This window comes from Simochromis diagramma, unplaced genomic scaffold (genome assembly GCF_900408965.1).
Source record: "Simochromis diagramma unplaced genomic scaffold, fSimDia1.1 OVJJ01000802.1, whole genome shotgun sequence".
Classification (NCBI taxonomy): Eukaryota; Metazoa; Chordata; class Actinopteri; order Cichliformes; family Cichlidae; genus Simochromis; species Simochromis diagramma.
The window spans coordinates 9,354,261-9,366,312 of record NW_024387492.1 but is presented as its reverse complement, the minus strand read 5'-3'; the positions used below and the strand labels follow the sequence as shown (position 1 = coordinate 9,366,312).

General features: G+C 42.1%; 2 protein-coding genes across 7 annotated transcripts in view; one reads left to right on the top strand and one right to left on the bottom strand.

The window, feature by feature from the left end:
• LOC120725242 (disheveled-associated activator of morphogenesis 1-like) overlaps positions 1–2,584 on the top strand; it is a 44,941-nt gene extending 42,357 nt beyond the window's left edge. For all 5 annotated transcript variants that reach the window (XM_040018016.1, XM_040018012.1, XM_040018015.1 and 2 more), the window contains 2 exons: positions 502–672; positions 1,145–2,584. In XM_040018016.1, coding sequence (XP_039873950.1) covers positions 502–672; positions 1,145–1,357 — 384 coding nt within the window. In that variant the 3' untranslated portion in view covers positions 1,358–2,584. The remainder of the gene's footprint in view (positions 1–501; positions 673–1,144) is intronic.
• On the bottom strand, positions 1,983–11,894 carry LOC120725245 (trans-L-3-hydroxyproline dehydratase). Of its 2 annotated transcripts, XM_040018026.1 has the most exons (6): positions 11,793–11,894; positions 9,446–9,930; positions 9,204–9,373; positions 8,644–8,766; positions 4,736–4,873; positions 1,983–3,554 (listed from the first exon to the last, which is right to left on the bottom strand). In XM_040018026.1, the coding sequence occupies exons 2-6, from the start codon at positions 9,921–9,923 to the stop codon at positions 3,429–3,431; spliced, it is 1,035 nt and encodes a 344-aa protein (XP_039873960.1). In that variant the 5' UTR covers positions 9,924–9,930; positions 11,793–11,894; the 3' UTR covers positions 1,983–3,428. The 2 variants fall into 2 exon arrangements, with proteins under 2 accessions (XP_039873960.1, XP_039873959.1); XM_040018025.1 differs by lacking the exon at positions 11,793–11,894 and having other exon boundaries at positions 9,446–10,438.
• Positions 11,895–12,052: the final 158 nt, after the last annotated feature.

Here is a 12,052-nt window from a genome sequence, read left to right as displayed (position 1 = left end):
TATTGATTGTTGCTGTGAGGAAGTTGAAAAGAAATGTATTCTTTTTTTTTTTTTTTTTTTTTTTTTTTTTCTAATGGGGGGAAAAACAAACTTCAGCATCTTTTCAGCTCATAGTTTCCCTGTCTATGCCATAACTGCTGTTAGCGGTCACATTTTTTTGAAGCTGTATCTTCCCAGCATGATCTTGCATCTGGATGTTGTTTTTTTTTTTTGTTTTTTTGTTTCCTTTTTTTATTTATTGTGGAAAAACACCCAACAAGCACATTGCCTTAATTTGAGCTCTGGCTCCAGTCTCTGACCTCAGCTGCAATCAGTAGCCGTTGAGATCTGGATGAACACGGGCTTCAAAGCCCGACCACTCCTGCCCTGCTCTGGTTTCAAAGAGCTGGGGCCTAATGACTCTCCTGTAAAGCAGTCAAAGATGGAATAAAACGCGGTTCTGCTGCGTCCTGCTGTAAATCTAATCCCGTGTGCCCCCTCCTCTTCTCTTTGGTCCCGCAGTTCCTGAGGGCAGTAAAGCACTTTGGTGAGGATGCCAGTAAGATGCAGCCAGATGAGTTCTTTGGCATCTTCGACCAGTTCCTGCAATCGTTCACAGAGGCTCAGCAGGAGAACGAGAACATACGAAAACGAAAGGAAGAGGAGGAACGCAGGGCCAAAGTAGAAGCTCAGGTATGCGACTGATCTCTCTTTTCATCCCCTGAGATTCTCAGTAGAGCTATAGCTGCTATTAAACACTTATTTAGCACCTTTAATTTATTAAATACTACAATGCCTTCATTTAGCAAAAGTTACACAGTCATAGGAAATATATTTGATCTGTTTTCTGTCCTACGTGAGAAGATAGTATGACTCACATCTGTGCAGCTCATTAGGTCTGATTAGATTAGAGCTGAAAAATGGCTTCCTAACCTTTGATCAAAGGTGCCAGCATCTGCCCACTAACTCCTCTACAGCTCATTGCATTATACAGTGCATTGATATTATATAGTCAAATTGGATGTTATTACGTGACTGCTTCTCTGAGTCATAAATAAATAAAAACCAGGAGGGCTCAGATTCCCGTATCCAAGCAAAGCTAATAATGCTCTTATCCTCTCACCTCTTCAGATATTTAAACAACAGTTTTCATTTGTGTCCCCAGCTACGTGAGCAGAGGGAGAAGGAGCGAAAGGCCCGGAAAGCAAAAGCGAACGGAGAGGAGGATGGCGGTGAGTTTGATGACCTCGTGTCAGCGCTGCGGTCGGGCGAGGTCTTCGATAAGGACTTGTCCAAGATGAAACGTAACCGCAAGCGGATCAACAACCAGAACACTGACTCGGGCAGGGAGCGACCAGTCACAAAGCTGAACTTCTAAATGGGCTCGATCACTCGCAACCCCCTGCTCATCATCATCAGCCTCCCTCTGGGGCGAACTGACATCCACATTCCTCTTCACCCTCCTCCACTCCCACCCACCTCGGCTCGGGTGAACCACAGCATTGCGTCATCGCAGCAGGGCCACACACAGCACAACATGATTAGACCTCTCATCCTCTAAGATTTTGATAAGAAATAGAGCAGAAGCCAAAGGTTGATACTCTTGGACCAAACAAGAGGGTGGAAAAGAAATGTTTTAAGTCATGCTGGAGAAAGGTTTTCACGGGTGTTTTGACAGGATCCGTTCGGTGCCGTTTTTGTACGTGAATCTATGCACAGAGTGAAATGTGCATCCGGTCGAGTGTTTCCGAGGCTGGAAGCTCGATCAAAGCAAGAGGACTATTCCTCTAAATGGGGCCATTTTGTACAGACTGAGGTGTGCTGTTTTCACCTGCCTGGATTTTCCGAGAGATCATTTCTGGAGACTAGACCTAAGCTTCCTCTTGATGCTGCCGCTCTCTTGCAGTCACAGCCATCACAGGACTGAGAGACTGTGTTGTATAGACGGATGTGGTTTTAATTGCAAGTGACACAGCTGAGGGTCGTTTTTTTTTTTTTGTTGGTTTTTTTGTATTCACCTTTTTTTGACGTGCATCACATATATATATATATAAATCTGATCACTGTATGTTTTTATTTGAACATTTTCCTGTTACGAGCTGGCCTTAACTCTGATTTGATTTTGTTTTGTTTCTTTGTTAAGTGGGTACTCTCAAAGGCCTTGGCCTGATCTGCAATTCTTAACAGGTGTGTGGACACTCGTGTCATACATTGCATACATCTATAGTATACAAGCGTGTGTGCTTGTTACACATGCACATAGGAATTCATAATGCTAAATACCATTGAAACCAACAATTAATGCAATACACTTGTCTTTCCCCTTTGAAGAGAGTGCCCTCCTTAAATGTTTTTTATTATTTGAATAGATGAAATGTTTGCTCCATGCTGGCTGGATTTACACTGCATCAAATGAAAGGGCAGAAAAAAACAAATCTGCTCCACATGTGATGTTTTCATTCTTGTGGAAAACATCACATGTGGACGTGCGACGTTCCCCCTTCAGCCTTGTGACTCCATCCAGCCGACACCTCCACCGAACTTTTATAATTTAAACTGCCTTCCATTGTACAATGACCTAAAGATAATAAATGGGAGAAAACTACTGATGAGTTTGATTATTTAGTTTTTCAACACATGCACTTTCACGCAGCATTGACTCTGGTTTTAAAAAGTTGTTTATCGCTACTAAAAACCTTGAACAGGAAGTGGAAGCATCTTTTTTTATGTGGCTGAATTTTAAACTCTAGAGGTAACCAGCATTGTGGCTCCATCTAGTGGTCAGTAAATGCAACAACATTTAATGTACACTCCAGTTAATGTACACTTCAAATCATCAAAGCAAAAATCCCTTTTTACATTCAGTCATACACGATAACACATTTATGTTTATTATCATATACAATCGAAGTTCACTATCAAGAATATTTTAGTAGATATCTGAATGGCAGTACACTTCCATTTAGCTGTTCTTCAAATTTTATCTTTAGTTATAACCATCCATCCATTTTCTACTGCTTATCTGGGGCAGGGTGTAAGCAAAGCAAAGAAACCCAAACCTTCCTCTCTCTAACCCCTTGTCCAGCTCTCTTGGGGGAATGCTGAGGTGTTACCAAGCCAGATGAAGAAGAGTACTAGTGACTGAGCTCCTCGCAGCCTCTAAGAGTTAGTTATGTACTTTGCTAATCTATTAAATATAATTTAGGACAATTTAAAGATTCACAAGATGTATAATAGTTTTTGTTTTTCTTAAAACAGGTAAGGAAAACTATTTCTTCATTTACTACTTGGGTAAACCAGGCCACCAAGGTCTTATTTTCTTCATTACAGATCCAAGTCTTGGCCACCTAAAAGATTTTCTATTCATAAAATGTGTTTTTGTCTTATTAAAAACCACCATATAACCTCTGTTTTAATTTGCTTTTGTATAGAAAACCTATACATCTTGCTTACTTCAGCAGGAAACCATGTGTCAGCGTGTCATCGGCCTCCTGCACAAAGCGTGAAACTCCGGTGTAAAAAGCTCTGCCAGCAACTTCCACCACTACAGCCTTGAAGTCTCCACACTTGGTCTCCTGAGCATTAAGACAGAAACACAATAAATGCTTCAGATCATTCTATGATGAGCTGATTCAAAAGAATAATTCAATTAATATTTATTTATATAGCACCAAATCACAACAACAGTCACCTCAAGGCACTTTATATTGTAAGCTAAAGACCCTACAATAATACAACATCTTGTATGTGAGGCGAAGGATTTTAAATTTGATTTTAAATTAACAGGGAGCCAATGTAGAGAAAACAGTCTGGGAGAAATGTGCTTTCTCTGTAGTTACTCTCGCTGCAGCATTTTAGATCAACTGAAGGCTTTTCAGGACATCCTGATAATAACCATCTTGTAGAAGTAGGAAATTAGAGGTCATCCAGGTCCTGCAGTTTTATTAATTGGTATGTTCTCTGGCTTCATGAACAGATAAAGTTGGGTATCATCTGCATAGCAGTGAAAAGCATGCTATGCCTCGAATTAATTTAACACTTGTGTGAAGATTAATCTCCATTTACACGAAGAAACTGTAGTCTCAAAACAAACTGGAGATATGATTCAAACCGCTGCAGTGCAGTACCTTTAATACCTGCAGCATCCTCTAATTACTGTGATAAAATCTTGTGGTCCATTGTCAGAAGCCATAAGAAGATCGTTTGTAACCTTCACTAAAGCTGGCTCTGTGCTGTGATGAGGTCTGAAACCTGACTGAAACTAGAATAAACTATTCCTCTGCAGATGATATATGCAATGTGTAAGATGAGTAATTCTGACAGCAAGTAGTGATTTGTTTGCTGTCAGTCCACACATCAGCGCGCTGCGTTTTGATGTAAGAGAAACCCGGAGCATCTGCTTCATGGTGACTTCACTCTAAGACATTTAAATACAGGATTTCAAATCAGTATTTTAGAAACTGTCAACCTGAGGAGCCAAACAAAGCGATGTTATATTAAATTGCACCAAAATCCTACACTTAGGATTAAGTATTATTAACTGTATTACTGTTTAGAAACAAAACACACAAAACATGTCTTCTTTTTAACTTGGATTAATCCTGCACATTTCAATACATCGTAAATCCACTGCGCCATAACGTCTAAATATTTACTTATTCTTTTGGTCTTTTTACAAAATGCACTTCTTTCTTTTCCCACTCTTTGAACAAGAGGCGATCACCCTCATTCCACAAGAGAACAGAAATCGTGATACCTCAACAGCCTTTCCTGTGAACTGGGACCCAGTGGCTCCACTCTGGAACGTCCTGGTCTGGTTCAGCTGGATGAGACCTTTGTGATACTGAAGAGCTACTCGAGCCGTGACACCAGAACCAGTCGGGCTTCGGTCTACCTGAGAAGCACAATTTAAACCTCCTATTGCATGAAGTTAAGGTGACACCAATGAACAAAACGCAGACCTTTTATTGTCTTTTCAGGGCTCTCAAAATTTCAAAATCCCTGGTAGCCCTTCGGGCAGGGACTCTTCAGTTTTTGGTCGCCCAAAATAAATGTAAGTAGCCCGAATAAAAAAGAGAGCAATTTTTTTGATTGATGTTTTGTTTCCTGTTTTGTTTCCTTTACAATATTATACATTAAAGTATAAAATTGTAAAGGAAACAAAACATTAATCAAAAAAATTGTTGAAAAACAAATTACAACATTGTATAAAAATTACAATCATCAACTCAAATACTTGGTTCTAATTGAACAGAAATTTCTATGAACTTGTAAGAACTGTGTAGGACATGAATCAGTCTGTGTCAGATCCTGAATTTGAAATTTCCACTGAAGTCACGGGTAAGAGACAAGTGGAACCAAGATCGAGGGCATTTGCTTTTTGAAGTTTGCAAAGACTGCTAAATTTTGCCAGTGGTAGTTCAGTCTTTGCAACATAGTAGGCTGTTCTAAACAGATTTTTCAGGTTTATTTTTAGTATGTTATTTGCAATTGGTGTTTGTTCTGGGAAAGATATTGCAGACTGAGCAATAATGCGTTTCTTGCATTTCTCATGGGTTCTAATGGGGGCCTTTCTTAAAATGACTGGTCCCAGTAACAAAGGCGCTTGTCGACTCAGAAATCGAGAGAAAACCAACAACACACCCGGCAGAACATTATGTTATTTACACGGGTGCACATAAGTGGTCCGCATGTGCGCATTCGCTGTCAACATAAAAGACGCGCACTAGGTAAGAAGTTGCAACGCGCGTTTGCGTCCATATAAAAAGCACTGTTTTTGTCCGCTAGAGTGGGATTTTCACGGCACATTCTGCACCACATCTCTGTGCGTTCATTTGTTTGAAGCCAGCTCACCTCCTGCAACCACTTTTCCGAGAATACGCGCTTCTTTTGTGGTTCGGACTCCTTCTGACATTTGTTTGGAGGTGGAGGAACACCAAAGTAATTGCTTAAAGGAGCTTCTTCGACATCTTTAAGAGTTTTAAACAAATGTCTGTCCTCCTCCAGAAGATCTTATGTACGCAAACACGCGTTGCAACTTCATATCTTGTGCGTGTTTTTTTTTTTTTTGACAGCGAATGCGCAACTGCGGACCACTTATGTGCAGCCCCGGTTACATAGCTCGTCATATTGCAGCCACAGAAATTCTTTTGTCCATGAAACCATAAAGCTGCACTTTCTTTTTGCCTTATAGTCTGATTTGTCATAACTTTTCCGTTTTGCGGTAAGCTTTTCTTTGGCTGTCACTTCTTCACCCTGACCTGTCTTATTTGGCTCAGCAGAACTAAAATATATATCCTGCTGCTTTTACACACACACACATAACGCTCAGCGATTCTCTGCGCGATCAACCTCTCATATGTTTAAGCTTGCTGCGGGAGATTTCACTTGTCATGTTTGCATAGTAAGCTAACGATTGATAAGACGATGTCAGAGGAATTGGTGCGCAAATTATCATCACTCACCAATCAGTGCTGTCGCTCTCTATACACAGTTCCCGTGTTTGGAAAGTGAAAGCAAAAAACAAGCGCAAATTCAAACGCGATTTCAATATGTCACATATTGACAGTGGCTCACCGATGCCAATGACATAATTACCCAGCTACATTTCCGAAAGAATGCAAAAGCATTGACATATATTTTTCCTTCCTACAATAGATTTTGGTAGCCCGACTGGAAAAATCGCTAGGGCTAGCGATTTTGCAAGCCCTGTATCTGATTGAGGAATCACTCATCTTTGGAAAAGAGAGTTTATTACAGAGAAATGGCTCTTTCCAAAATAAAAGCTATACTATACGCTTCTTCTGGGCTATATTCTCAGCAGCATATTGTAGCGGGTCAGGGCTGTTCGGGGTTCTGTTTGTACAGTTATGTTTTGTTTATGTTGCCATAGTGACGGGTGACGCCCTCTCGCTGCGACGGTGTGTCCTTCCGGGGTCAGAGGGCGCCCTGTGTGGTGTTGTTGTTGTTGCTGTGCGGTTGCCGCGCTGAGCACTTAGCTAGCGGCAGTGTTCTTCTGCAGATGTCAATAAACTGCTGTGCTCCCTGGCTAGCTCACGGGAAGCAAGACCAAACGACACCTCCGTCTCCTCGTTGTCTGAGCTCGCCACACTGGTGTCAGAAGTGGGATGATGGTGGCACCCCATGTTCTGTTCCGAGTGACTTTTCCCCGGAAGGCACCTGGACATTTGCAGGACTTTGTGTGGGGTAATGGGGTCGTCGGGGACGACTGACCCCTTAGGTGGGGGCTATGTAGCGGGTCAGGGCTGTTCGGGGTTCTGTTTGTACAGTTATGTTTTGTTTATGTTGCCATAGTGACGGGTGACGCCCTCTCGCTGCGACGGTGTGTCCTTCCGGGGTCAGAGGGCGCTCTGTGTGTTGTTTTTGCTGTGCGGTTGCTGCGCTGAGCAGTTAGCTAGCGGCAGTGTTCTTCTGCAGATGTCAATAAACGGCTGTGCTCCCTGGCTAGCTCACGGGAAGCAAGACCAAACGACATCTCTGTCTCCTCGTTGTCCGAGCTCGCCACATTGGTGTCAGAAGTGGGATGATGGTGGCACCCCATGTTCTGACCCGAGTGACTTTTCCCCCGCCGGCGCGCCAAAAGAAGGCACCTGGACATTTGCAAAGTGAAAGCAAAAAACAAGCGCAAATTCAAACGCGATTTCAATATGTCACATATTGACAGTGGCTCACCGATGCCAATGACATAATTACCCAGCTACATTTCCGAAATAATGCAAAAGCATTGACATATATTTTTCCTTCCTATGATAGTCCGACGGGCAGGGCAGAGATAGATTTTGGTAGCCCGACTGGAAAAATCGCTAGCCCCGGGACGTCGGCCTAGCGATTTTGCGAGCCCTGCTTTTGTATGATTCCAACACTTGAGCACTTAAAGAGGATTCAAATAATGGAAGTAAGGACAAAGACTTAAGAAGTGACAACAAATAATAAATGTCCCTAAACGTGTTTTCTTGCAATATGTCTTGTTTTTCTTTCATATTTCATCTGAACAGTTGCTGTGTTTGTCCATTTCATTTCTGATAAACTCTGCAGACTGCACAAATAAAAGACGATGTGACCACTTTACATAATGCTCATTACTCATTGTAAAAGGCCGATCTCCGGCACTGTCAAACTGCTGGCTGTGAGCACAGTCACAGCTGCTCTTCCTTGGCATTAATGGGTGTAGCTTCAGCTAATACAGCTGTTCCAAATTGTAATGTGACTTGTTAAATTGACCAGCTGTAGCACTTCCTGGAATCTGCAGCCCTTCTAAGACAAATGTGCTTAAGTGTACACTTAGAGCTACTTCAGGACTAAAGACTGTATTTAAAGTTGGATGTGGATTCAGGGCCTAAACAAAACAAACAAAAAAAAGGTGCTAAGAAGTGCCTTAAATCTGCATTATTTTTAATGACCAGCAGGGGGACATTCCTCATTTTCCATCAAACTCTGCTGCTTTTGTCTCTCTTATGATCTCTTTAAACATATTTCTAAAAAGCTTAGGATTTCAATCAGTAGTTTGAAGTCTTTCTTCTTTATTTTTATTTTTTTATTGTAATCAATAAAACGTAGTAGACTCCCCTCACTATAGCGTTACCCACACCCACACTCAGGCTTCATGACAACGGTTTATCCTTCCACCAGCAGGAACTAACATACCTGAGCTTCAGCAAACACACAGATATTGGCGGTGGGTTCAGGGGCGTAATCGTCTTTCCCGTCTGTTAGTATGGTGCCATACAGGAAGGCCAGATCATCGCTGGCTGGATGATGCAACTTCACCTAAAGGATAATAAGAATAAGGTAGAAAAAGAAATCAGTTCACACTGTGGAATATGGTTGGGAGCATCGTGTCCAGATACTTTTGGGTGACATCAAGCTGAGAGGTCATGTAATGCTCAGATTTTTTGCTATAAGCTCTACAGGCATGCACTGCATCCCATATAAGAACTACCAGATGTTTCTTGTGCCCTCTAAAAATATCCTGTGCATACATTTGAGCCATAATTCGACAACACCCTAAAAGCAGATGTAATGAATAAAAAAAGAAGCTGCCAATTCAAAGCAGCTCTATATAAGATCAGGCCTACTTTTTCCCCTTTTTAAATTAAAGTATGGATTATTTAGACTTTTAGATTACTAGAAATTTAGCAAGTGATATTCTCACTGTCTGTGTAATAATGCTCTTTTTTTTTTTAAATTTCCTGTCAGCTGATCACCTGAGATTTGACAGCTCTGGTCACAGCTGTGGCTGCGTCGACAAGATCCCGAGTCCTGGACTTGGACACATCCAGACCAAACCTCTGGGCATTCACAAAGGCGTAAAAGGCTCCTCCGTAGCTGATGTCAACCGTTACTTCACCAAAACCCTCCACCGACACTGTCACATCTGGTAAAAAATATTGAATTAGTCCTGGTGAACATTCAAATACCTGAGAACTATTACAGTCGTTTGTGCTACCTGTAGCAAATGCAAACGCTGGCACGCTGAGAAACCTCACTCCTCCTGTTTTCCCCTCAGAGTACTCAACAAAGGCCTTCACCAGGCCACAGGGACAGTGGATGTTCACTTGTGTCTCTGGCGACTTCGGCTCTTTCACTAGTTTGTAGTCCACAGCGAAGCGTCCCAGTGCGATGACGGCGTGGCCGCACATGGTGCTGTAGCCCTCGTTGTGCATGAACAGCACTGCCAGGTCGGCCTCGGGTAACTCGCTGTCCACGATCAGGGCCCCGTACATGTCGTAGTGTCCTCGCGGTTCATACATCAGCACCCTCCTGAGGTGGTCCAGATGTTCCCGGACGTAGCGACGTTTGGAAAGCACGCTGTCGCCTTTGACCTCTGGGTAGCCACTGAGGATGATCCGCAAAGGCTCTCCACCCGTGTGCATGTCGACCACAGACAGCTCGCCTCCCTCGTGAGGTGGAAGCTGCATTTCCATCTCAGCGCTGATCTCAGAAATCAAAACAATCCTTTGGGTTATAAACTCATTTATGTTTTTAATACACCTTTTTCTTTTAAATGTAAACACTTGCATGGGAAAACTTTTGAGTCTGCCAGCAAGCTTTGTTTGAAAAATTATCCCTCAAATCAAAACATACATATGGAGCATGGGTAACAAATACATTTAAAACGATTTATAGCTCGGTGTCTGGGTCGCGTGTTTAGTTTATGAATGCTAAATTCTGCTTGAAGCCAAATTTGCTGAGTGATAATTCATCTGTAACATTGAGGCCACAAGATCAGCTAAAAAAGTAGGACCTTTGTCAGTTGATACCAGCTTGAAAATGAGCTTGAAAGTTAATATTTGGTATGACCGTCTTTATTCTTCAACACATCCTGAATTCTCTTAAACAACCTTTCTTGTCATTTCTTTAGGTAGACTTCAGGAATAGTTCTCCAGGCTTTTTGAAGGACATTCAAAGCTCTTCTTTCGTTCTTTGTGTCCGGGGATGAGCGTCCCAGTACGCACCGGCTCACTCCTGGTGGCTGCTTGTCGGGGCCTGGAGCCTGGGGCTCGCTCGGGCCCCTTCGGGGATGGGGTGTCCTCAGCCTCTCGGCCTGGAGCTCAGTCACCCTGGCACAGCTGGCCGCCGGCGGAGCTCACGGGCGCGTCACTGCAACCCCCCCTGGCTTCTGCTCCGCGGCTGCTGAGTGACCCCTCATCTGGGGCTCTCCTCAGCTCCTTCCGGGAGAGTGGCGCGGTTGCCCCTCCGTTGGTCTTCCTTGGTCTCTTTTTTTTCCATATTACTTAAGACATGACTTCCAGATATCATTCCTCTGCTGTAAATAGATGATGTGACAGACCTAAAAGTCTGTCCACTTGTCCAGTTTTTACAATTTTTAAAAAAAAAAAGAAAATACCGCACACCATGGTGAGCTATGCCAAGTTTTTGGCTAGTAGCTCTGTAAAAATACTATTCTATTTTACAGCTATTAAACTGTGTTATCTTTGGCATTTTTGTAGATTCAGCTAAACAAACGGGGACAAATTGTGGTTTTTTGTGACAGTCTGTCAGTAACAAAGTGGATAAAGATACTATTTAAAGTCGGCTCTTTGTTACTACTGGTTCATCAAAAGATGAACCAGTAGTAACCAGTAAGTACTAGTACAGTTATAGTAGTAGTGTCCTTTTTATGCTTGAGTGATTCACGTTAAGTGGCTTGACAAACAAAAACATTCCTCATAAAAACGAGTACAAAAAAAAGCAGCCAATGTCCAAAAGAAAAGCTCTGAAAGACCCGAAAGAACTATTGCTCAACTTCTAAAAAGTACAAGAATAAGTCTTTGGAAGCATAATATGAAGAATGAGGAGGGGTTCAAGACTTTGCTGTATCTTCTATGATCAGTGTGGAAGCTGTTGAGCATCTAACTCCTGTAAATTATGTGTTTATTCATACTTTAGATCAAAACATTCGTTAACATTAAGAAATGTGAGGGTAGATGCAGTAAACAGTAAACATTGAACATGGATTCGCATTAAATTTGACAAAACAGGCACCAAGGCGAATGTTTTGCAGGCTGATCTGAGGTCATCGTAAAAAATGATTTATGAGCAACAGTTTTGCTTATATTCGTTTTTGAAAGCAAACAGGGGTTTATAGTGGGAACTTTATTATTATCTTTCTCAAGACATGCTGTGCCGTGTTATTATTATACAAACATTTCCCAGTTAAACGTTTGGATGCCTGCAGTAGGTATAACGGAGTGCATGCAGCGCAACTCTCCAGTAAAAGGCAGCAAAACCCCAGCGTTGACTTACACAACTGCAAAGAGGAAAAGAACTAAAGCGCTGGTAAGTTTACTTACCTGCTGTAACTTTTCTCTGTGCTCAGATCTCAAACTTGTGCAGCCCTCCTACTTTTTTTTTCTTTTCTTTTCTCTCTGTGTTTCAGTTACACAAAGACACTAAAATGAAACATTAGTGCCACCCGCTGTTCCGGAGGAATGCACGAAGTTAGTCTTTAAACAGCCTGCTAGTACTGTACTGTACACAGTTTTATATTCACACAGAGATGCAGACATATGTTTCTCTATATGTTATATAACCCTTCAAAAATAGGCCGAAA